At 33.2% G+C, this 26487-nt stretch overlaps 2 protein-coding genes across 4 annotated transcripts in view; both read left to right on the top strand.

Moving 5' to 3' along the window:
* The window catches only part of LOC113399902 (alpha-amylase 2-like), a 157235-nt gene that overhangs the window by 35782 nt on the left and 94966 nt on the right, over positions 1-26487 (top strand). The gene's annotated exons all lie outside the window — the stretch shown is intronic.
* LOC113400234 (synaptic vesicle membrane protein VAT-1 homolog-like) lies at positions 933-24917 on the top strand. Of its 3 annotated transcripts, none has more exons than XM_026639755.2 (9): positions 933-1316; positions 13783-13912; positions 15020-15235; positions 16824-16975; positions 19312-19415; positions 20098-20153; positions 20572-20766; positions 20875-21082; positions 22666-24917. In XM_026639755.2, exons 1-9 carry the CDS (start codon positions 1066-1068, stop codon positions 22701-22703), a joined length of 1350 nt encoding a protein of 449 aa, XP_026495540.1. In that variant the 5' UTR covers positions 933-1065; the 3' UTR covers positions 22704-24917. The 3 variants fall into 3 exon arrangements, with proteins under 3 accessions (XP_026495540.1, XP_026495524.1, XP_026495531.1); XM_026639739.2 differs by having other exon boundaries at positions 20875-21112; XM_026639746.2 differs by having other exon boundaries at positions 20875-21161.

Raw genomic sequence — 26487 nt, 5'->3', positions numbered from 1 at the left:
TATTCAATAACATTTCAACAGGTAGGTACTAGGTACTATACTGATTTAAAGCATTTAAACAGTTTTGCGTGCTTGAAATTATTTGGTAGTCTGTTGTTCATAGTAGGTATAAACTATTATATTTAATATTATGAGTGTAGTATCTAGGCGTCAATAATTAGCTTTTCTATATAAATAACACTGTAGACAATGATGTGGATATACTTAATGACTTCTATAGTGTTAACGTATGAAAATAAAAATATTGTATTGATTTAGAACTGTTACTAATATTTTTTTAAAATATTAATTAGTAATGGCTTAAAATATCATAAATAGACTTAAATATAAAAAACGATGTGCTCTACAGTTTGTTTGTATTTATTTGCTACATCATACAATGGTATATATCTACAGTTGTATGTCAATTAGAATTAGAAGTATGTATGTAATATAACGTAAGAAACTATAATCCCAGCTTATAATAGTGAAACCTGTTGTAATACTCAACAAGTTGAAAGATATCCGTTTCAATCTATTTATTCGAATGTGGGTAGGCATTACGTTATACTTATAAGGGATTTCGGGATTTTCCAGCGGTTGATTCGTCATTAATTGTGAAAACATATAGTTCAAACATAGTATTGATTTCTTTGCAATCCACTATTGATTTTGCTGCCAAGTCACGTTCTGGGTGGAGTAGGTTGTGGCTAGATTTTTAGGTAGGTTTTGTGAGTGGGCGAAGTAACTTCAATGGTTTTTTTATCGTCCATGGAGTAATAAAGTTAATCCAGGTTCTGTGTAGTGCAATATCGAGCGGGGGTCGATCGACCGGGGCGCGGGGAGGAGGCTCGGGCGGCGGCGGCCACCTGTTCGCCGCGCGGCGCGCCCGCACCCCCGTCCCGCTCGGGCCCCGCGCCGGCGCCCGCCACCCCGGGCCCGGCTGCGCGCGCGAGCCCTTCCCTCCACTCATTCGTTTCGCGACGCGTCGTCTCGCCGGCCGGCTTCCGCCTCATTCGACCGGGCTCATTCGCATCGCGTCCGCTTGCCGTATCGCTCGACAGTTCATTCCACCACACATTAAACATGACGGAAAGCACAGAAACCCCTGCTGCCGCAGCGCCTGAAAAGACCCCAACTGAAAATGGCACAACTGAAACTCCTCCTGAGGAAACGCCTGAGAAGGCCACGGAGGAGAAAGAGAAGGAGACTCCACCGCCAAAGGAGATGCGCGCAGTCGTTCTCACTGGTTTCGGTGGTCTGAAAACTGTTAAGATTTTGAAGAAACCCGAACCTACAGTTGCTGAAGGGGAGGTCCTCATTCGCGTTAAGGCATGGTAAGTCAATTTAAACTTTATCGTAGATTTTTAAATTCTTATTACCTCATATCTCACACGGGGCGTGTTTCTGTATTTTCTGATGTAATTTTTAGGTTTCTACCGTGTACTTTTTACCGTTTATTTTTTACATTGACGGAGGTAGATTATTGTTTCAACCGGCAAATTACTGTCAACTTTTTTTTTTGTTGAACCGGTATCGATTGTTTCGATAATTCCAGTAAACGATTAACATTCGATATGTCGATTTATAAGATATTATGTATCAGATTCGGATATGTGATACAGTTTCACGGGCGGTGACTCGTACCCACTTACCCAGTGCCTTGCACTGGCTGCACTGTACTATCGGATCCCGTTCGCCGCGTCTCGCCTGCTTCATTAACATCTGCCTCGCCGTGTTGCACGGCTTATGTACCCGATTGGAAATTCTGCACGCACACTTGCATCTTTTGCCTGCCGGCGGGTGACGCGCCCGCGCCCTAAGCGGATTTACACTCTAACGACCAGCCCGGAGACGATGTACGCTTAAAATTCATGTCAATTTTTATTTAAAGTTATAAATTTGATTTAACCATCTAATCAAACGAAATCTATACTTTGAACAAGGACGTTACGTTATTACCAGTAAATAATGTTAATGTCAAATGAAACTGTAAAGTGAGTTCATGCGAAAGGGAATTTGAATAACTGATATTGTTCTTTGTTTGAATTTATCGCTCCAGTGCTTCAGATAATGCATCGAGGCAGTCTCGCCGACAGGCTACTTAAGAGTCATAAGTTATCTGCCACTTTTCTCGTTAATATAAACTGCTGTAACAGCCTTAGCAAAGTGAATATTTCACTTTTAAGAAACAATTTGTCCCGCTATTTGTAACTTAAATTGGTTTTATTTAGTACTGCTCTTATATGTCTCCATTTTCATATTAAATTGATGCGTTGAAGTCTAATAGAAGATAAATAGACAGATTCTAAGTTAAATGCAAGTATATTGGCAACTTTATCCTTATTATCTTATGAAGGGAGGCAAGGTTAAGGGAGTGAGAATGTGTAGGTGTGAGGTGCTAAGCAAGCTCAGTGCATCCCCGCTGTCTCTAAATATAGCTCGCTTATCGCAGACTTACTATGTAAATGACCGCGACATACTCTGGACCAGCTGCCGCGAAAATATAAATTGAACTCACGTCTTTTTCAACCGGAACTGGTTGAATATTTATCATCAACTTACTTAATTTACCAAATGTTCTTTCTGATTCCAACATTTTGATTTTTATGTTGGATTCCTGAAACACAGATGTACACATACCGACGGAATTATATTGTATCGGGTCGACATTTTTAAATTCGTTCATTTCCACGATAGTTACTCTCTTTACGTTATAAGATTAAGAGGGATATGTTTAGTTTCAAAGATCGTCTTTAAATCTAAATACAGCCCAGTTCAAGGATAAACGAGCCCTGTTCAAAATATAACATAAACAAAACAACTAACCACATACCTCGAAGACTGTTGCCCTACAATTATAGAGAGTTACGTAAAAAAGGTATTATTTAAAGAAAAGAAAAAAACTCATGCATAGATAAACAAAAGTATGTCTTTAAAATGTTACTGCGAAACATTTATGTAGGTACTTTCAATAGTAAAATATCAATAAAATGAAACAACCGTCAGACAAAAATATATTTTTTTTAATAATAAGATAGATTCATTGGTTTATAAAGTATCAAGAGTTCCGTATTTAATAGCGCTATTAATTTAATGATATAATATACTATTATAAAATGAAATCTAAACCCATAACAGAGTACAGGATAGGCATGGACGCTTTAAAGCCGCCGCTCTTCTTAATATGTTTTTAGAAGCCATCAAGAATGGATTGGACAGATGAATAACACACCATTATATTCAATTAGGTCAAGTCAGTGTCGGAAACGTCTTCCGAGAACAGTCTCATGTACTCACGCCCAAAGATGCTTTCTTTTTTTCTGAGAGTTCTGTAAACATAAGAATGATACGTTATTAATTGCTTTTTCGAATTCAACTATGAATTTGTACATATTTTTAACCCTCACTGTTATGTGAGTTTGCAGTATAAGCGTATTTTTATTGATTGCTTTCGTGATTTTTTATATAGAATAATTCCATTGGACTGTCATCAGCGTAAGTCTTGTAACAACGAAAGTACGTGTTAATTGCTCACATCCTTTCCTTTGTTGGTGTATGAATTTAATTCCTAAAAATAACATCTGCCCATCGTGAGCGAGGGCTGGGCTCCATGGTATAAAGTGCAGTATTGTGCATTTTAATAGGCTACGAAGCCACATAAGATGGGAGAGATGAATTTGTTTATTACCCTCTTCCTTATTGAGAGCGTCTGTACAAGATAGCTCTCATCCTATGAGTCACTAGAAAGTAATGTTCTTGAACTAACTCGATTCGAATAACTTGCTAAGTTCTGCGTCTATCGTTGAGTGGGTGGACTTGCTTCTGCAATTCTATGGTGGTTTACTCGTTAGTTGAGAGTCCTAAAGATCAGACGTTTCAATTTCTTCCAATCAAAAATATTTTAAGCATAATTAATTTACTTGTACTTACTCTTACTTTCAAAACTAGAAACTACGTAGGTAGGTTGTATTTAATGCTCGGTCGAGATGTAAGTTGTCTGTAATCGATATGGTAGACTAGAATTTATCTTTAGACGTACAACTATATTTCTCTACGAAGTACACTATGTCTCACCTTCACCACCATCATCACCTTAGGCGATACTTTTGATATTTATGGTATTTCTATTCACGTAATGGCTTTATAACAATGGTTTACGTATTTGCAATCATTTAATTTGCAAAACAATTGTAGTGATCGTAAAGGGTGACTACAGGCCGTGCGTCACGAACTTATTTTTGATGCGTATGTTTTCTACTTGCACTGATGAGTCAGTTAAGTTAGTTATCGATATTGACTCATTTACAAACAAAAGCAATTTTAATGCTTCATATTTCTGTTGATATTATAGATAAGGGTGTAATAAAAAGTTGATTTGTGAAACAAAAAACATTTAATTCTTTTCTTAGTTTATGCTACTCTTTATTTCAATCTTATTAAACGATTTTGTATTCATACTTTTCATGGTATGCTATTTGTGACATGGACGTTATGAAATAGACATTTGGTCGAGGACATGTGGTGAGACTATAAATCCCTTGATCGTATAGCAGATGCTGGTGGCGTAGTCGCGCCGGTCTGGCTGTCGTTCGCCGTACATTGTTCGTGAAGTCAATGAACTTACGAAAAAGCTTCGTCGCTTATTGTGCCCATAATCGAATCAGCTCGCCTCTTATGGTAGTATAGGTACATGTCGCATTCTCTAAGTCTTTTTAAATTCCTGAAATTTGTCACAAAAGTAATGTATGACAAAATTCGTGCATAATGATATCAAATCAAATCTACTAAGTTAAAATACATTCGGTAGAAATTCGCCCTTAATGTGGTGAACGCTAAAATATACATTTTAATAACTAATCCGAATCGCGTGCACCACGTTGCTATCATTATCATAATATATCAGTGATATTGAAGGTTATTCTATCGTTTCATATTATGTTCTATAATTGCCAGCCATCAATTTATATAGTGCTAAGTAAATTGAATTGGAAAATCCCGTGACTCGATGTTCGTATGAAAAAGGGGTGTGGTTGCATTGCGTCGGGGAGAGAGAGGGCGCGCGGCGGCGGCGGTGGCGGTGGCGGTGCGTCAGGGGATGAGGGTTCCGAGTGCTTCTGTAATGTCTGGCGAGGGCGGGGGCGCGGGGGTGGGAGCGGGACGCGGGCGGAGGCCATGAGCAGATCAATACGACGCGTCCCCGGTCCCCGTACCTCGCAACCAATCTCCGCAGGTCCTACGTCTTTCGACGCCGAAGCTTATTTTTTTTATAGCACCCGTTAAGCATACCTACTCTCCTACGATTGTATAGAAACATGTGTTCGATATTTTTTTCTTTAAGTTAACTAGATTTATCTAAAGTTTTCCTTTTATTAAAATAACGAAATATAAATAATCTAGGTATTGGTAACCTCAAATTCTTAAATGGATAAATTTCACAATGTCGTCTGTAGCTTAAAAATAATATTTCAACATTCTCATTGGACGAATTTGTGATATGGATTGGCTCCGGTTTAAAAATAAAACATAACAAAGTTTACATCTTAATTCAACAACGAGAATTGATTACGAATCAATAAATTATTTTACAAACAAAATCCCATTCAATGAAATATATGTTAGTATCTCTTTAATGCATAGTTTTATTGCTACGAAGTCAACTCGAGCGGAGACAAGCAATTTATCATCGGATCAGAGATACCCACGGTCTTTCTCTAGAATCATTTTCATGATCCATTAAATTTAACTGTACAACAATAATAAATAACATTATTTTACCACAGAACACGTCACACAATTTATTTTAAAAACACTTTCTTATTAAAACTTTTGGATAATTATTTATTTACTGCCTATGAGATTCAACATGTAAACTGAACTGTTAAGTAATCAAATAATGCATGCATTTGAGCTTTATTTTATATTTCATACTGCTTATGACTCCTGTCACGAATTTTGCAGTTCCTTTAATGCAATTAATGTTTTATTATCATATCTTGCCACGTGTCGATGAAAGCTCAATAGCTTTGTTCAAGGTTAGGGTAGTATCGGGGTGAATAATTGTCCGACGCTTTTATGTCATCTTTAAGTTTATTTGATACGCCCCAGGTTACGTTTTTATCGTGCACCCTAATTTATCAGCAAAAAATTTGCACAGAACTTGTTCGGTAGCATTGACTATACGATTGCAACAAGTAAAAAACCGCTGTGCCTTTTTTGGCAGTCTGGTAAAAGTAAATGTAACTCACAGTACCTTATCTTACAATATAGTAGGTATGCTAAAACCTTTTGTTCTAAAAGCGAGTTGTTTTCAAAGGTATGCTGCCAGTACCTACGTGTTTAGAGAATAAATTCCGGTAGTGGCTGGGGATCTAAATTTAGGCAGAAGTAAAAGCACCCCCTAACACGAGTGATAAAATTACTGTCGCCCTAAGGTTTTGGAACGCAAACCTTTTTTGTCTCTTGACATTTGGGACGGTCAGTGTTATGATATTCCGTTTATAACTTAAACAGGCGTCATGTTGGGTGTAGATGCCCTTTTTTACCCGCATGGATACCAATGAGGGTCGATTGAATGTGGGTTATTTAAATAAAAATATTAAAACTTTTAAGTGGCTTTAAGTTGGATATAATCCTGTTTAATAAAGTACAGCTGTATCTATTTATTAATTTATTTGTCTTCGATACTTTAAAGAGTAACATTGTAAGTGTAATATGTATGTCTAAAATTGACTGTTATAGTTCACACGATCTAAAACTTTTATACAATTGCATATACATACAATGTTTTTATGGATTATTATCTTGAACACATAATGGAGTTGTCATTAAACTGTTCAAAATAAATCGATTCCTATGATTATGACTCGTAAAACAATTCCAAGAAGATTGATAAGATTTTGGAATGCCAGGAATGGTTTCGATAGTATTGTTTGTGAAGTCATCCGATTGTACAAACAGAGATAATAATTTTAATCTTTCTCTGTTGTTCTCTTCTACATGTTAACACCTTTTGAGTAAGTTAGTATGTTTAGTTTCCATTTCTATATAAAGTAAGGATGACATAGTTACTTAATTTGATTTAATTTTGATCATAGGTTAAACTTATTTTGGAACTTAAATTTCAATATTAAATTTCGATTAAAGTTTTCTTTATCGTTTTATCTAATCAATATATGACACATGAAGTAAAGATAACAATGCAGTTATATATTCGTCGAAGAACATAATATCAAATACGGACATTAAGATTTCAGAGAGTGGATTGTAAAAAGTATATAAGGTCCTTGACCTTAACACAAGTATATAACTTACATAAGTATATAAGTTGTTAAAATTTTAATCTACTGAACTGAATATGAAAAAAGGAAAAAAATATAAAGCCCCAAAATTGAAATGAGAAGACACTCGGATGACGTACCGTAACTTTATATAAAAAAAATACTGGTTACTTGAACCTTCGAGAACGGGCGGTTATTATCAGAGTACCACTGTTGCTTTTGAAAGCGATAATTGCTTGATTATCAATTGAGTTCTTGTCTGTTTTATATCCGCTATTAAATGTTCAAATGTTTCTGTTCATTGTTTGTTTCTATTTAAGATTTTCGTCTTGCTCTATCGCTTCTTGATGTAAAATAAATATTTAGAACAATGTTGACTGAATTGTCGTGGGCTGAATAAGTTTTTTTTCTGTTAAATTTATGCTTGTTTGACCACCCCAAACCTGTGTCCACCCAGCTGTAGAATGAAGACTCATTTCCTGAGAGGTCAATAATTAATGATGTCGACGGTTCTCATGATGTCATTGTTGTATGGAATAGTTATATGCTATTTTTTTGTTACAAGTTTTTGAGGTTTATTTTTTAATTATGTAATAACGTGAAATTGATAGATAATATATAGGGTTTTAGTTGCTTACTAGTATTTTTATCCGGAATATTTGTAACAAAACAAACAGGGTTTTTAAAATACACGATAAGAATTTTCTATAATTAAACAATGCAACGCTGGCAAATAAAAAAAAGCGTTATCAATTATATTTTATGTAAAATAACAATTGTGTTGAAAATATGTAAAGGATTATATCACAATTTTTTTAAGAATTGCGTTAAGTATTTGACAACGTCGATTTTGTAAGAATTTATTTTGTGAAATTTTCTCACTGGTAATTATGACAAGCGACTTATGGCGATACGCCATTTTGAACTTTAAATTAAAACAATAATAAAGTTTACAATTATTATTGTCAATGTCGTATATCACAATCTGATGTTTGACGCTCGTATTCTGCGGTGTTTTGACTTTATTCTTACAGAATCTTTACAGCTCTTACTGAATATTTCTAATGATAAATCACAGATGTGTCTGGCAGATCATTTAAAATAAATAATACATGCTATAACACGTGGCTGATGTCTAGTCGTGGATCGGAAGCAATGGTCACGTGTGAGTGATGCATTGTTCAACAGCACCGCTAACCGGATGCATGAGACCAGCTAGCTTCCGATCTCCGAAAAGGTACCCGAAGGATTATCAGGATTTACGACGAGCTGTATTTATTATTCAGTGTAGGTACTCCTCATGAAGGAATATTAATAATTAATATTTTTACATACGTTTTCACGTTCTAGTTATCCAAAAAATGATTAACAATCGTTTTTACCAATACTAACATTGATAATAATCTATTTAAAATCATAGAATAAATAAATTATCGTATGATGTTGTCAAAGTTATTAAACATTAAATAAACTAAGAAAAAACTAAGAATTGAATTATTTATGTAATGTCTAAGTTAGTGTGCATAAGATGTTAACTAACATAGTAGGTAGGCTTATAGAAGGTAGAAATTCATCTAAATCAATGTAAACTTTATACTAATTACTATGATTATTGTAGTCTCCAGTAACATAAAAAGAACTACCTACGTGCGTTTTATACTTTTGTGTGCACGTAATTACCTACCTAGTTATATTAAATTTGAATATAAAAGCATTCTAGGACAGTTTAATCGTACGATCATATTAAAAAGTAGACTTATCGTTGGGCCGTAATTGTTGTTTATTTATTAATGTACCCTAAATACCTTTATAGACGGATAAAAGCATGAGGTTTTGAGTCACGCTATTTACTTTTGTAGACTTATTAACACAATTCATATGATCACGCGATGTATGTTGCCCGAATTCCATATATTTACATCAATAGCACTTAGCTAGAAAATAATTGAAATATAAAACCAACAAAATTTATAATAGGATTAATAACAGAGCTATTTTTCGTAGAATATAATAGTTATATAATCTTAATTACAAAAATGTTCTTGAAAAATTAAATATCTAAACGTTAGATATATAAATCACGCGTCAGGATATTATAACTTATTAACAGAATATAAAATACCGATAATTGAAGCCGCAGTTTCCTGTGCCTATTCATAATACGATCGTAATACGGCATAGGTTAGTTTGCTAACTCGTCAGCAGTCAGCACATACCTACAGAATACAAATGAATCAGAAAGCACGCGAATGAGGAAATTCCATTCGGTGCGGTTGTACGTACTAACAGCACGTGAAGCAAATCGTGCTATTTTTATTCACAAATCACAATATTGTTCAACTATTGTCCCTTATGTGAGTAATATGATAAGCATTTCAAATGTTACATATTAAATATATAAATCAATGAAATATGGCATGCAATACAAGCTGACAGCATTGCATTTACGAATAAGGCAGATAATATGAACATACAAAGAGCAGTCTTATTCAGCAGGCTTGATGTCTTCTATGAATGAGTAAATCAATAGGCACTCTTAATCAAAGCGGTTATGACTGCGAGGGGAAGTTATTTTACCAGAGACATTTTTAGCTGGTCTATTTCAATTTGATGTCTAAATTGGATCCAATTAGTCGGATTACTGAGGACTGACTCAGGGATTCGCTAGGATTATTGTTCATGTGGTTGCCTTCATGGTACATTTTTACATACCTGTTCAATTTAATCAAAATTAGTATTAGCTCTGAGAGAAATAATAATTCTGATTAAATTTCGTAAAAGAAGAAGAGTCCTGAAAGAGCTATCTAAAGAGCTCTGTTTTTATTAGATATGGTTAGGTGTCGCCTGAAGTTCGACATTGAATTTATTGCCCAGCTGTCACTGCGATGCAGATAGTTTCAGTACTTTCCCGAGTATAAGCAGTAAGCACGTCTACAATATGAAATATAAACGCCGAACGGAAGAAGGATTTGAAATGTATTATGGTGGGCATACGTTGCATTACAATAGCGCTTATAAACTATTTAATAAGTGTATTGCTGGGAAATAAAGTCGCAATTGAAGCTGCAGTAATGAACGATATTCTGGAGTATTGGACTCTTGTCCATATCCTAATTTTCGAAAGTTTTAGAATTTTGGGGCTAAACTAAAATTGAGCCCGTTTATAATTGTTTTGCTGGAATAAGTATATTAGAGCGCAACTAATATAATGTTCTATTTGTTTTAGTCTAATCACTTTAGAATCAAACATAAATTAATCGTGAGTGATAAAACGGTTTCAGGGTGAGTTTTATTTAAAAAAAAAACGATTAACAGGGTTCGTTGGCTTTAACTTTCGGTCACATTAGTTTAATGTTGTAGATTGCGTGAGTCTAATACTTAGGCTAAATAGTAGGTATTATAGGCACCCCTGGCGCGTCGCCGTCGCGACGCCCGTCGCCGCTGGGTCGCGCCTAGCCGACGGCGTTCAACCCTGATGCAATTTTAAATTACCCCGAACTCTAGGGTATTTCCATTCATTCTATCATTTCAAATGAATATCGAAACGTATACGACGAGGGAGTTGCAGAGCGAGATCTTAAGAATAATTTATTCATCATTATTCGTCGTGTATCATTCGGCGTTGCTTAATAAACCGGAAAGTTATTTGAATTGCGTGAATAGAAATTCTACATAATGTACTTACCGCATTATCGCTTTACTAGGGTTGTAATCGGTTTATTGTAAATACCATCAGTGGTTTTTCTAAAGACGTGATGTTTCGTTATATTGGATTAAAGAAGTAGTTTTTTATTTTTTTTGAAACTATAGAAATTGTAACAACATTTATGCAAAATTAACAGTTTAGTGATAAGATTTTTACCGGCTCTATGATGCCCATTAAAAATTTGAGACACGCACTTGGTAACAACAAATAACTAAAATATTTTGTTAAAATAAATACAATCCACCGATATATACTTCCCATTGAATAAGGACTTAAATTGTTTAATGGTTAAAAGAAACTAATCTTTTTACCTGCGCATATTACGATCTATTGATGTAAAAGGAAGCCATTCAAATTATTGAATAAACGGTCAGGTAGCGTGCGTGGAAATTTCAATGCGAGTAAACGAGTGCCAGAGATTATCTGAGCTTAGCATTCCAACTCACGGCATTCGGATCCCACCAATGATCATTGATTATAAAGGGTCAGTTTTTCTTTTTTAACAAAACTATGGTTGTACCGACCTATCATTCGGTTAATAAAATGTATGCGGGCAAAAAAAAAGACATATTTCGGCAATTGTGGTGACAGTATTGAGTACTCGGTTCGAGTCCGACACAAACGTAATTACTTACAATTATTTAGGGCTCACATTAATAATATTGTAAAGTCAGCCTGTGAAGGGGACCGCTCCCTGAACTACATCGAGCGGTGGCGTCCGTCCCCTCAAATGAATCAGGCAAATAACAAAACAGTGTAAACAATGAACCCGGCGCAAACTGTGATTCATTCACTTCGGCTAAAGGTCATTTTAATAGGAAGATACAATTTTTGTAGCAAGCTTGAGTCACGTTCATTCATTCCTTCAATAAATAATAGTGGGGTGCCTTCGTCCTGTATTATATTATATTATATGTCATCTATCGATAAAAATTATATGAATTAGTTAACTATATTTAAAAGCTTCAATCTTTAGTTAGATATATCTACTCGTGATAATAAGATTATAACATTTTTGAGATAAAAGATATCGACTTTAAAAATTATCTCCGTAGTCTCTAAAACCGTCCAGTCGTAATGTTATGTTGCGGACTGGTGAAAAGCACACAGTATAATAATACATTAATTTTAATTTTTAATTACAGTGGTCGGAGGTCATTTTCTGTTTGTTATTGAAGGGTTCCATTGTCTATCTTAGATTTTCATTACATTTTATAAAGTAATACCTTCCCCGAAAAAATATGAATTTAATAACTTAGTGCATGCAATCGCTATAGCAAATCTCCTAACAGCTCAGCTATATTCTGCACTATTGACAGTTCTTGATAAATATATCTTAGTTTATAATATAACACTATCCTACTATATATATTCGTTTTAGATTAACTTCTACAGTTAACAGCTTGGCGACATTTACGCCATTCGCGATTCCATAATCAATTTTTCATCCATAAAAAAGTTTTCACCCAATGATATCGATATATAAATACGATTTAAATGCAGTATCTAATTTTTAAAAGTCTGTAAAAAAATAAAACAAATGCTTTGACTTTGAATAACTTACATTTGAGATGTTTCTTTAACATGACATCTTGAAGAAATATTGTAACTATCTAATAATAGTAATATAATATATAGTAAAATATTTATAGCACTATCAAATTTTCATTTAGTTTTCTAAACACGCGAGACCACCCAACGTGAATCCTGTTAAAATTCAACGGCGTGAGTTATTGGCATTTACTTCTGTACGCTAAAAACTTAGGTTTTTCTGAGATTAGAATATTTTAGTGCACATAATATAAAATCGACTAATTTCAGTATTCTGTGTTATTCACTTATCAATTCCAGCTTATATACTGTATTACACAGTGGCTAGTAAATATGGCAATACGAGTAAACAATAACTGACGTCATAGCTATTGTGTATAATATGATTAAGAATGCATTATTTCGATACCTTTGTCTGTTTAGGGCTGTTTTATATCACGCCAAAAATGTTTAACATAACTAGGTGGAATATTAGTTTGTTTTATTAATAGAATATTTGTATAATTAACATGTTGTTTAATGTTGATGAAATGTATTCGAATCGATTCAGCAATTCGCCAACCCTAGTGGGAGGTGGGAGACAATCGCAAATATCGATTACTTCGACCGACGCCCGCGGTTTATAACACCAAGCACGTACCAACCGTACAACAATTACATGTATTTGCGTTACTACGCATACAGACCCAATAAACATGAATCACCCACAAGGTAACATTATTACTTTTAAAATATCCGCACGTCCGTTTTCGAGTCAATAAAAGTCGTATGAGTATACAAATTAGGTGTTACTTCCTCTAAAAAATGCAGATTGTTTTATAAACAAATTTTAACGTGTTATACTACTATAGGTACTACTAGGTATTAACATATATATTTTTTTAATTTAAAAATATCGTTGCTTCATATAATTTGCAGTAATCGGCAGGTGTCGCATTCGCGTTTATGACTGATGATTGATACAAAGACATATATTAATATTTAAATGTTGGTTGCTTTATTCCGGTCGTGTTCTGGCGCATAATAACAAATGGCTACCGCATTCCTTTGCCTCACTACATTAATTAGGTACTCCGTTTTATTAAATGGTAACGAGATCCATATCATGAACTGCGTGATGATATGTATTAAAATATCAAGTCTTTTAGAGCTGACAAGAATTCACATTATTTTTCTTCAAACGTACCTATAATATTTTTTATCGATTATAGATCGCAAATAGAACTAAAAATAATATAATTAATTGTAATTTCTCTTTTGTTTCAGCGGTTTGAACTTCCAGGATCTGATCGTGCGACAGGGTGCTATTGATTCACCACCCAAAACACCTTTTATCCTTGGCTTCGAATGCGCCGGAGAGATCGAGCAGATCGGAGAAGGCGTTACTAACTTTAAGGTAATTTGAGTATTCATGTGTAGTATAATCAGTGTAAATTTAATTGTAATCTTTGTTTGTTAGTTTAAATAATAACGATATTACGTAATTTTTATATTTAAAAGAGAAAAAAATAACTTGGCATAATAGACGTTATCTGTTTTTTACACTATTTTTTTTTAATGTTTATGTATCGAAAAATGAATTGAGTCAAATGTACGCTACTAAGACATTTATAAAATTTAATAGATCAACATTAATCTATCCAAGTTATATAGCTAGGGCTTTTGTATTAAAATATTGGATCAAGAGTTCGTCTATTGACCTGTCTGCTTTGATTGAGAAGTCCCGCCCATGTCGGCTATTTTTTATCTAACACCAAACCTGTCATGGTCACGACTTACTACGAAGGTGTAAGAAGGTTACTTTGTATAAAACGTTATATTATGAATATTCGGAGTTCAATCATAAGCATAAACTATAATGATACTAAATTATTGATTTTAAGAACATTTACCATTTACAAACTTGTAAAAGATTTTTCGCTTTACGTTAAAATTATTACCATGCACTGTGAGTAACATGTGCACCCACGACCCGGCAACAATGTGCTATAATAAGTTTTAAGCCTTCTCAAAACGAAGCCTTTGTCAGATCTGAGAGATGATCAGAGGGATACCTATTTAATTGATATTACTTTCAATGCACCTACTTTCGTACCTTTTATCTCTGGTTAAAGTAGTTACCTACAGCAAATTTAAAATAGTTACAAGATGATAAAAATTGCGCTAAAGGTCGAATTTCACTTAAGATTATCGCCACAGTCAATTACTAATAATTAAAAGTAAATTACCAGCGCATTGACCTTATTTCTTTACGATGTTGAAGGATGCTATATTTCAAGTTAATGATACTATTAAATTGACTAACGTTTATAATAATCAAGTAAGTAGGTAAGTTCTGTATGATTCAACGTGAATACGATAAATAATCTAAATGCTGACGTGTAAATAATACCGGTTTGAATTAAAGTTCGTCTGTTTGTGACGTAGAAAGTTATTCGCTTTTTTTTGTTTTGCTTAAAACTTCTGACTAAATTATTAATATTAAGTCGAATCTTTTTCTTAGGTCGGAGACCAGGTTGTCGCTTTACCCGAGTATAAAGCCTGGGCTGAGCTGGTGACTGTACCCGCTCAATATGTATACGCTCTACCCGAGGGTATGTCTGCATTGGATGCGGTGGCAATTACCACTAATTACGTGGTGGCCTACCTACTGCTCTTCGAGATGGCCAACCTGACGCCTGACAAAAGCCTCCTCGTTCACTCCGCTGGCGGTGGTGTGGTAAATATATTTTTTATAAGTTTTATTGTGAGTTCTCACGTTTGCCTATAAATAGTATTTATAAACTTGATTGATAAGAAAATTAGAGTAAAAGATGTACATAATATATAATATGAATATATGGATATGTAAATTTTTATACATAAAAACCGATAAAAACCGGTCTTAATAATGTTTAACTTGCAAACTAGTTTGAAAATTACAATAATTAGGTTTAGACGAGGTTAAAATCTCGTTAATATATTTAAAAAAAAATAAAAACTAACTGATAGTATGGGAAAATACCTAACAAAATGATACTTTCAAATATAATTAAGTACTTCTATTAAGGGAACGCTAAACAAATCAGATTTTCTATCCTGGAAGCCTATAGCATATTGCGATGAGGCCGGGACAGTCGGCTTACTGCTATTACTTAAGTTTCAATTACGCCAACTAGATAGGATTGCAAAATACGAATGAAGCCTTTGAAGCACGATTCGACGACCCGCGATAGTCTGTCATCATTTCGCTTTTTATATAAAGAGCTGACAATAGTTTTCGTTTTTTTTTTAATTGTATTCCAACGATGATTATATTGTTTTGTTTTTTTCATTTATATAGTATCTATTACATTTAAAAATTGACACAAATTTTCTACAATAAGATTTAGGTAAAACTCTTATTTATTTTTTACCGTTGATTACTTGGTTGATTAATGATTAATGTTGGTACTATCAACAAACAACAAAATACAAAACGGAAAACGTTAAAATATAAATCAGGATAATAAATACAAACCAATGTACTCGCTTGAAATTCTTTGTACTTTATTAAATAAGTGAAAAATAAAATTTCTTCGGAACTGACATGCGTAAATAAATGAAGTTTGCTAAAAATAATTCTGTAGCATTGACCCTGGGAAGTGCTGTTTAATATCTACGTATTGGCTTATAAACCGCAAGTGTATGAGAAAATGAGCTTAGTAACTGAGCAAAAACAATGTAGATTGTCTAATTGCGTTGAATTGGGTGAGAAAAATCCTAGTGTGCTCTGGAATGTTCTCGCTTCCGACGTTACGTCATTCATTACTCTGTCAAGTCAATGAACTGCAATTTAAAGTGACATTTAAGTAGGTATATTACCTAATAATACATCAAATAACTTTTAGGCAAATATTCTGTATCTACAAATGTCATGAAAAATACGAATTATCAAAACAGATTAAATAGTATAAAGATTATGAAAATCACTATTTCATGGTCCGTATATTTTGTTATGATGCAAATTATTTATTATGATGATGTATAGATAGCTCGAAATTGGATTACACAATGGCTCAGGTGTTTTTGTTCTTCTTAATATTTGAACATATTATGACTTATTAAGAAACAGCATTGTATATTTTGAATAAATGGCAGTGAGCGATGATAAATGATATACATATATATTTATTAATAGGCTAACATAAAAAATATCTTACTATTGCACAAGTACACGTACACCTACTATGAATCCTGCAACCGCTATAGTATTGTTCGGTACGAGTGTCTTTTGATATGTATTAAGAAAAATTCAAACAAAAATTGAATGTCTATAAACGTCACAGGGTCAAGCTGTGGCTCAACTGGCGAAGACGGTGGAAAATGTAACAGTTTTCGGCGTGTGCTCCAAAAGCAAGCATGAGGCTTTGAAAGCTAACAATAACAACATTGATCATCTGCTTGAGAGGGGCAGCGACTACACCAGTGAAGTTAGGAAGTATGTATTTCTATTTCAATATTACGTATATCTTATAAATACATTTTAGCAATCGCGTTTTTGCATATATATATATATATACATTGACTGGGGTAAGTATCTATAACAGACGCATTACGCTTGCCAAACAAAAATAACATTTAATTATCTATGTTTTACAGGCTAAACTTCATCTAGATCAGTGCAATATAGATAGTTGTGATATTCATAACCTCAATGTGATGAAATTGTTTCATTATATTATTATGAACACAATATTTCTTTCTGAAGTATACTTTTGTATATATATACACATGTGCACGTAAAATATTCTGCAACTACTTTAAAATTTTTACGTTCAATAATTTAATATACGACAAAAATTAACATGAAAGACCATCTAGCATTTTGATCGTCATTAAAAATAATTTCGGTGCGAAAATAATGTTTATTTATTTATTTAAATAATATTGCTCCAAACAAGATAAATCTTCAACATCTGAAGTTAAGTATTAATCATATTTTGTCAGCAGTAATACAAGCTGCACTCACTGATTTTATTTTTGATTTCTTAATATAGATCGTGTCGCCTGAAAAAAAGTAATGTGTTCATGAATTGAAATATTTTAGTAATGTGGGGGTACATTAACAAAATAAAATCCTTTGGATGTTGTGGATGAAAGGAATGTTTAGTGTAAATAAAAAAGGGTTCTAATAATAATTATTATTATACTAAAGATATGATGTATAGGTATTGTATTAAAATCGATTTTAAGAATTATTCCACAAATTATAGGAATTTTAAGAAAGACCATTTTTTTAGCTTTTAACGTATATTATATTTTATTTGTATTCTAATATTTTATTTTGAAATCATCAACAAAATTAAGGATGTGGAATTTTAATTCTTTACATTCCTTACAGTAATTAATTAATTGTTCTAGATCCCAAGCTTTCTTAATTGATAGTTATTAGTGTTACATATTTCTGTCCCACCCATATCGCTCGTACTTGTGTGATTAAAACAAGACCAATTTAGAGAGAGCTGCGGTCTATCTGCTTTATATCAATAAATATTAGGGTTACCCGCATAATTTTATATTCTTATATGAACAAAAAAGCTAATTATAAGTAGGTACCCACTTATAATTTAATAAAAAAATAAGTTTATAGCAACACTAATAAATAAGGAATATTATTCTGTACCAGATTATATAGATGGTACAAAGAAATTTCATGAAAAAGAGTTGAAAACTGAGTTTCTTGTCGGTTCCTCTAAGTAAAATCTTCATTCCTAACTTAAATGAAATTAGATATCTTTATATTTTTTTTGTCTGAATTAATTGCTACTGGAATGGGTATATTTTTGTGTTCATTTTAAAAATACAACAGGCAAACGTAACATCTATTTATTCTAAACAATAAAAAAGAAATAACATCTTATATCACAATATAATAACTATAATATGGTTAGTCTTAGAGCGACCAGATTAGGATCAACTCTTAAAAATTATCTCGATCTCGTGATGAACAACGTTGTTAAATTATAAAAAAAGTTATAACTTTTACTCAGCGATATAATTTTACACCCCTACTAAGTGGTGTATGGGAACACAGCTAGTAAAGTCAAGGTCCACTTAAGTTGGGAACAGTACGCTAATTGTTCCGTTTATAACTGGCTCCTTAAGGCAGCTGCTTCGTAACAGCAGCGCGGCATTTAATTCTCGTAAATAGACAAAGATATTTTTATATCTGTTGAGTTCTTCTCAACGTAAACAAACTGGGCCACACAATCCTTATGTAAATAAACAAAACAGTTCCTATTACTGTCTGTAAGTGAGGCCGCAGACGCCATTGTAATGTATAGTAAAATCTATAAGAATGTAGTACTAGTAATCTATTTACAGTTCATCTTTATCGTAACTCATAATGCATTAACCGCTTCAGACATCGATATTTCTATTGACAGTACAGCGAAGTATGTGAATAATGAAAGCCTACTTATCGTTCACATTGATACTAGTTAAATATTAATGTTTCAAGATTTATATGATCCACTTGGGATTGTCTTTGTTTACGAATGATTGTTTGTGACTTGTTACCTTGAAATACCAATTGTCAATCTATAATATTGAAAAGAGGTTTTATAGAAATAATATTATCTAGTTTTTTTTGTTGGATAATTATTTTTAATTATATTTTTTGGATTGATAAAGATATAATGAAATAACCTAATGGTTAAATGACAACAAAGACTTAAAATGATCAAATATGTATAACTTAATATCATCAGGTACTTTATCAATGTGAATATATATTAAAAGGATTACATAAAAGTATGTATACGTTCTATGTAGGATTTCACCGGACGGTGTCGACATTGTGTTGGATTGCCTCTGCGGTGAAGAATGTAACCGTGGCTACTCTCTCCTTAAACCAATGGGCCGATATATCCTCTATGGTAAGTTATTTTGATTTAAGAAATTGATAAAATTGATGTCCTTTTACTGGTTTCTGACACGGCGACTACTCAATTCAATTCATACCAGCTAGACAACAGCGTGCAAACACAGATGTACCCTCTATCCCCTATTCTCATTATACGATGGAACGGAAGATTTTCCGACGAGCGTAAAGATAGTTCAGACGCAGTTTAAGTGGTCTCCGAGGCATAACAGTGTAAGCACGTCCAACTTCCAAACTGCTGCTGAGAATTACTCGACAGAAAACCGCAATATTTTTTATTAGTCCAACTTGGGATTTGAATCATGGATCTCGATATCTGCAGCTTTGTAAGTTAGCCATTAGACCCACAAGTACAATATATGCTTATTTATATTATACCATCGTTCAATGTTGTAAGTAGTAATAAAGAACTTTTATTTTTATTAGTTCTATGTTTGTACGCCTGTAAAAATGATAGGCAATTTGAACAACACTGATTTGGGTCAGCTTGAAACCGATATCTGCCGCTAACGCAAGCAGCATTTTAATTTAATTCCTCGTAAAACAGACTAAAATAAGAATTCACTAAGTTTTGATGTCTTAGAAAACTCATATTCGACTTTGAAGTTTCAAATTGTTGTTTATTTTTGTCTATGTGTGTGTGAGTTGAATGCACTAAACAATTATGTATATCACAGGATCATCTAACATCGTGACCGGCGAAACTAAGAGTTTCTTCAGCGCAGCGCGTGCCGTGAGTATTTAATTTATTTAATATATTAATTATCTCGTTTTAGCATCTCATTGTCTCGAAGATCATAATTAAGGTATCTTAAGACTTTTAGAAAGAAATATTTGTATTGTATGTACAGATAATCTTTAATTAGATCAAAATAACATTTTATTCATAACACGGTAAATGGTCTCAAAATAGAAAGTTATTATATATTTTTAAAGTATTTAACATAAATGTAAGATTTAAAAATATATTTCGAACCATTGTTATTTGAAAGACCTTTCTAATGGTCACAAAGTGTTATTCTTACACTTTTATAGTAACGGCTACGGGATATCTATATATTTTTTAAATCAATAATTACAAATAAATTTTCTTAAAAATAATATTTTTCACCCAATGGTTTATCAGCAATCTCACAGGTGTCACTTTTCAGTGGTGGCAAGTGGACAAGGTGTCTCCCATCAAGCTGTTCGACGAGAACAAGAGCCTGGCCGGGCTGAACCTGCGACACCTGCTGTTCCAGCACGGCCGCGCCGACACCGTGCGCCGCGCCGTGCAGCGCGTGTTCGCGCTGTGGACCGACGGGAAGGTCAAGCCGCTGGTGGACTCCACCTGGGCGCTGGAAGACGTGCGTTACTTTCTTTTGTAAATTACATGCTTTCGAACTTTGATTTTTCTGTAATTGGTGTAGTTGTCATTTATTAATTGTATGACATTTTATATTAAAATAATACAGGTCGGTGAGGCGATGCAGAAGATGCATGACCGCAAAAACATCGGCAAGCTCGTACTTGATCCGTCGTTGGAGCCGAAGCCCAAGCCCGCTACGCCAGCCAAGGGTAAGGCCGGTAAGGAGAAGAAGCCAGCTAAGGAAAGCTCCGAGGACAAAAAGGATAAGGAGCCTAAAGAAGAGGAGAAAAAGACGGAGAATGGTGACAAGAATGGTGAGGAGGTCACTAACGGTAGCGACGAAGGTCAGTCTCGATCTATGGCCAGGCATGCGTAGTATAGCCGCTTCACATCGTACGTATATTTAAAATTATTTATTATAGAACTCAAATCATGGCAAGCTTATTTGACAACCGGAATACTTACAGGCAATATTGTTTATAATTATATTAGTCATATATAATTATACTGTAATTATATAAGTATATAATATCAATGGAAAAATGATATACTTATTGTACAATTATAATGTTATCTTTGTTATGTTATTGTTGTTATGTTACGAATCACATATATAGCTGAAGTAGCTTTGCCAAGTTTGCCAAAAATTGGGAGTAGAGAAAGTTTTATTTTGGCTTTTATTTACTACGCACAGACTAAACGCACATTGATGGCTTCCAGACCGAAGCCTTACTGTTATCCGATACTGCAGCCTTTAGACTTGCTTATGCCATACGCTTATCAATGCTTTTATTATTGCTTAAATATTAAAGGTAATTTTATTGTACTCAAATACCGATTCTGGGTTGTGTATTTCGAGATATTTTAATACATTACAAACACAAGGCAAATCATATGAGCTGGATATTATATTACCGAATAAGTAAATTTAAGAGATAATTATAATGTAATAATAAAAATAAGTTTAAATTATCATTATACAATAAATATTAATGCAAAAATAATATATAAATTGTACGAATGTAGAAAAAAAGAATATTTACATTAATTCACGAAAAGTAAAGAGCAAAAAATTATTGGCAGAATAAATAATAACAAATAAAATTATTGGCAGAATTTCTTATCTGTACCTTCAGTCGCTGGCACTTTACAAGGTAACGTAATTATGCCCACGTGAAGATCATATTTGGCATTAATTGTTCACGGCTTTTATTTATATCATATAGAAGCTTTGCATAAGTATTTCAGGTACAAACTCTATTAAATTGTGTCATTTTGCAGACTTTTTATAGGTTCTGTTGGATATTAAAGAATTAAATAAAAAAAACATACGTCATTCAATCATCATTCAAATGGGAAAAATATATATAGTCTTTGTGCTATTTATTCAGCTCAATCCAGAATTGAATTACTTAATATTAATTGAAGTCATATTTTTCTTATACAAAAATTAAAAACTCTTCTAAAGGCTGTTACTAAATGTACGTTTATTCAGCTTGGTCATAAGAAATCGAGATAGCCATACTACTTACAGACATTCATACATAATTTGCAACAATCGTGAAATTCAAAATATAATATGTATGTACTAAATCAATATGTTTAATATCGTTTAATATTTATAAATATGTAAATATAACAATAAGGGTTACGATTTAGCATGTTTAATTCATGTCATAAAATTAGGTCATATCCTAAAGTATGCAGCTTTGCAAATATTATAAGATTTTTTTACACTTTAAGCAGTATTTATGAAGTACTACCAGATATATATAATAGTAATAACAACCTCTTACTTGTTATAACGTAAAAGGATAATGGAATAGTCTTTTTTTTTATTGTATAATGTATATCAGACGAAATATTTTTGTTAATAGATTAATTAACCAAATTCCAGAGTCCAAGGAGAAGGAGAAGGAGAAGGAATCTAGCTGAATTGTTTCGCCAAAGGACAGGACCAGACAAACCACCGCCAATTGATTATTTTAGAGTTGATGCTGCTCGTTTTGACGGCCGCCTTGTGCTTACACCGGCGTCTCACTGTGTTGCCTCATGTTTTATGTTTAATAAAATTATTCAATAAGTCTGAGTACGGCTCTGTCCGATCCTCTCTCTTCTTTATTGTTTTCATAAATGTAACAATCGGTTCGGACATTCTCGTACAATTCTTGATAAGTTTAGTGCATATAATTCTATCATCACATTCTATTCTTATATATTTTAAAGTAATATTATTTAAATAGTAATGAATTTGTTATTCGACCAGCGAATTTTCAATGAATTTCGAGTTTATTCCAATTTTAATTTCTATTCAGGCCTAAGTTAAGAAGTTTTCGGATTGTCGAGTCTTATAGTTTAATGTTTAAGACTTTATTTTAGGATGAGATATTTTAGTCTGCAGTTATTTTGAATGGCTATTGTATATCTAAGGTGCAGAGATGCTTAATCTTTATGTATGTTAAGCTTTAATATTTTATTAGTAAATGTTTAAAATTTGGCCCTGGAGACCCACCCCCGCCCTCGCGCCGCGGGTCGTTCACTCACTCGCCGCTCTTTGGAACTTCAAACGAATGAAACCTTGCGTGTGATATTTTGTACTAGGTATGCTAGATATTTTGCGGTATTTTATGCTGCCTATACATGACATTGATTTTTATTATTTGAGTGTAAAATACAATCGAAAGTTTTATAATTATATTTTTATACTTAGAAGTTTTGTAAATTATTTTCTAGTTAAGAAAAGAAACAAAAATCAAAAGTCACTCAATTGCACCGGTCATTGTGTGTTGAACGCGATAGTCCGTTAGCTCAGACTACAAACACTAAACCGATACCGACAAGCTTCATGAAATAGAAGTGGCTAAGTACTTTGTGACTGTCGGTGATTTATTGTGAAATCAACGTGATTACGACACCTATGATATAGTCATATTTTTATAAACCAAATGTCGACTATGAGATCTCTTGTTAAGTAAAAAGCTTTTTATGTATCTTTACACACAAATATCACATATCTAAACATAATACACTTACTTAAACACAATGTATATTAGGAATAATGTTTTGATAACAATATTCACAGCATTTCTTTTCATATACCTAGCATATAATTAAAAGTACTCTTGATTTTCATAAATTTGTAAGTAACGTTTACGGCCATATAATGTACAGTATGGTTATAACCTATAAGTGTATGTATCCAGTACTAATAAACTTTTTATCTGTATAACATATCAAGCGCATGTAAAATTTATAATCGAAAGGCTGAGGTAGTCCGGATTTACGGAATAAAACGAGGCTATATAGTTTTCAATACCTGCATATATACTTACTGCTCAATAATACTACCTGCCAGCGTTGACGCAATGTATGTTCGAATCCAATTGCAAACAGACAAACTCGTAGATTTTTTTATAAATGTTTACCCTTTTCGAACGTTTTTTGCACGAGCATAATTTGCGTGAGCGCGTATTTAGTGTCCGAACTTAGTATCACTTAAAGTGTTTAGTGCAAAGCGTAGAAACCGTTAGTCGTTGGTTGTGAGCTCGCGAGCACCAGATCAGGATTAGACTGCCTCCGACTCGGATTGAAACAAATGAATAAATGTTATAATGATAATCAAATGGAGCGGCAACGCGCTGCGGCTGCGACATGTTGCTTTATCGTACGGTGGCTTGGTGCTAGTTTCGTATCGTGCGCGGATAAATCTCGCTTCAGTGTCTCGGACCAATATCTTAAAGCTATTTAGTCTTCTTACCAGTAATTCTCGTCGCTTTATGTGTCAAATATGTGCGAATTCCTTAATGTTAACATATATTATTAAATTCTTGTGTATATCGACCTGTATAATGGTTTAGATTTATCTGAATTCTCTTCTATAAGGTTAACTGATGAAACTCAACAATGATAACGTGGCTGGGGTGACCGCGCCGTTTGTGATTGTGTCCAAAATTTTTGTAGGTTAGTATCGAATTTGATGCCAATATTTATTGTCGAGAAGAGCGCCAGAAATGGTGGAACTTGCGCCGTCACGCCAGCTACAGACTGGGTCGTTAACATATTACACATTTATTTTTGTAAGGGCGGGCCAGTGTGATATCTATACTATAAAATGGATAAATAAATATGTATGATCTGTAAAAATGCTTATTTAAGTCTTTTATTTAGTAACCTCTCGACAAAACCCAAATTACATACTAAAATACAATACAAGTGCATTTTAATTTAAATATGATTTATTCAATCAAAATAGACACCATAGACAACAACATTGGCATAAATATGGCAGTTTTCAAAATTATGTGACGCGAAAGCATCTCGTTCGTGGTCCCAGAGAAAGGAGTGAAACATGTGGACACTTTGCTGTCTTCTCTGGCCAATAGTTACTGCTACGATTATTCTGTATCTGAAAGTTATCAATAAGAAAAATATTTATTTAGAAATAATACCTGGCTATTGATCGTAAATTATATTTCAATAGAATGTAATGATTAATCGGAATGAAAATTAAATTAGTCTTTATTGGATTCAATGCATTTATCTTTGTTTATAATAGTTTTATTAATTGTCTATGAAATTATATATTCAACACCCGCACTGCAAGGGGGTGTCTTATGCTTCAGATAATCTTTAAAGAGAGGGGACGCTTTTATCTAGCAGCGGAACGTTTACGGCGATAGTTCTTTATATTATTAAAGTTCCCAATATTTTTCGATAGATAACATTAAATTACTTAAAATAATTAAGTTCTACGCGTAGCAGTTTTAGTGCAGTTGAAATAGTTGCGTCGCAACTGAAAATCGATTACGCTGTCCATTGGCGTCATACACTGTAGTAGTCATTAGGACTATGACTAGATTAGTAATAGTCATTAGGACTATGACTAGATTAGTCGCTAGATGTGACGAGGTAGTTCTGAAAATGAGCTTAAGGTGTGTCTACAGCCTTTATTCTATATACTACACAACGTGGAAAGATAACCAATTAATAGACATGAATTAAACTCCGCGTTTCGAACATTCATAAAATGCTTATTTATTATTAGTGTGTAAAATGTTTCTTATCGTTAAATTTACGGATTTTTACAGTATGGTATTAAAGTGCAGAGTACATTTGCTACCATTAAAAATTCTTCATTTAATGAAATCCTAAACAAATAGTATTGAAATTGAAAAAAAATAAAAATAGATTTTTTACCGTAAAACTTCATGAGCATTTCCTATTTCTACAACATAAGCAATACAAACAAGACATAATTGATACACCAGCGATCATTGGTAATATGTACATAAACATATTGATTTTTTATTATATATAGAAGTATGTTTAGTGTTATTTTTGTTCTTTTTCCGTCATACATGAAATCCTTATAGTTGTGGTAAATTACATTCTACATTGTTTTTTGATGGTCATATAGACAATTTAATTATAACAATACACAAGTTCCTCGTGACATACCTGTCATAATTTTCTTCTTTTATCGCCGTCCTGATATTTTCCGCTAAACTAATACAAAGATCTGGAATAAGTTTTTCGCTATATTCGACATCAGCGAGTTCTGAATTCACAATACGCTTTAAGATTTTTTCAACGTTCTCAATTTTGAAGCGTTTTCTTGGATTTAATTGATATGTAGGCTGATAAGTTCGTACCTGTTTTAAAATACATTTATTTTCAGACATATTTAGTTTGATCAATAAGATTACTTAGCTCTTGTGTC

This window comes from Vanessa tameamea, chromosome 18 (genome assembly GCF_037043105.1).
Source record: "Vanessa tameamea isolate UH-Manoa-2023 chromosome 18, ilVanTame1 primary haplotype, whole genome shotgun sequence".
NCBI classification, from domain to species: Eukaryota; Metazoa; Arthropoda; class Insecta; order Lepidoptera; family Nymphalidae; genus Vanessa; species Vanessa tameamea.
Note: the sequence above shows the minus strand (reverse complement) of the source record. Positions and strands in the feature narration are given on the sequence as shown.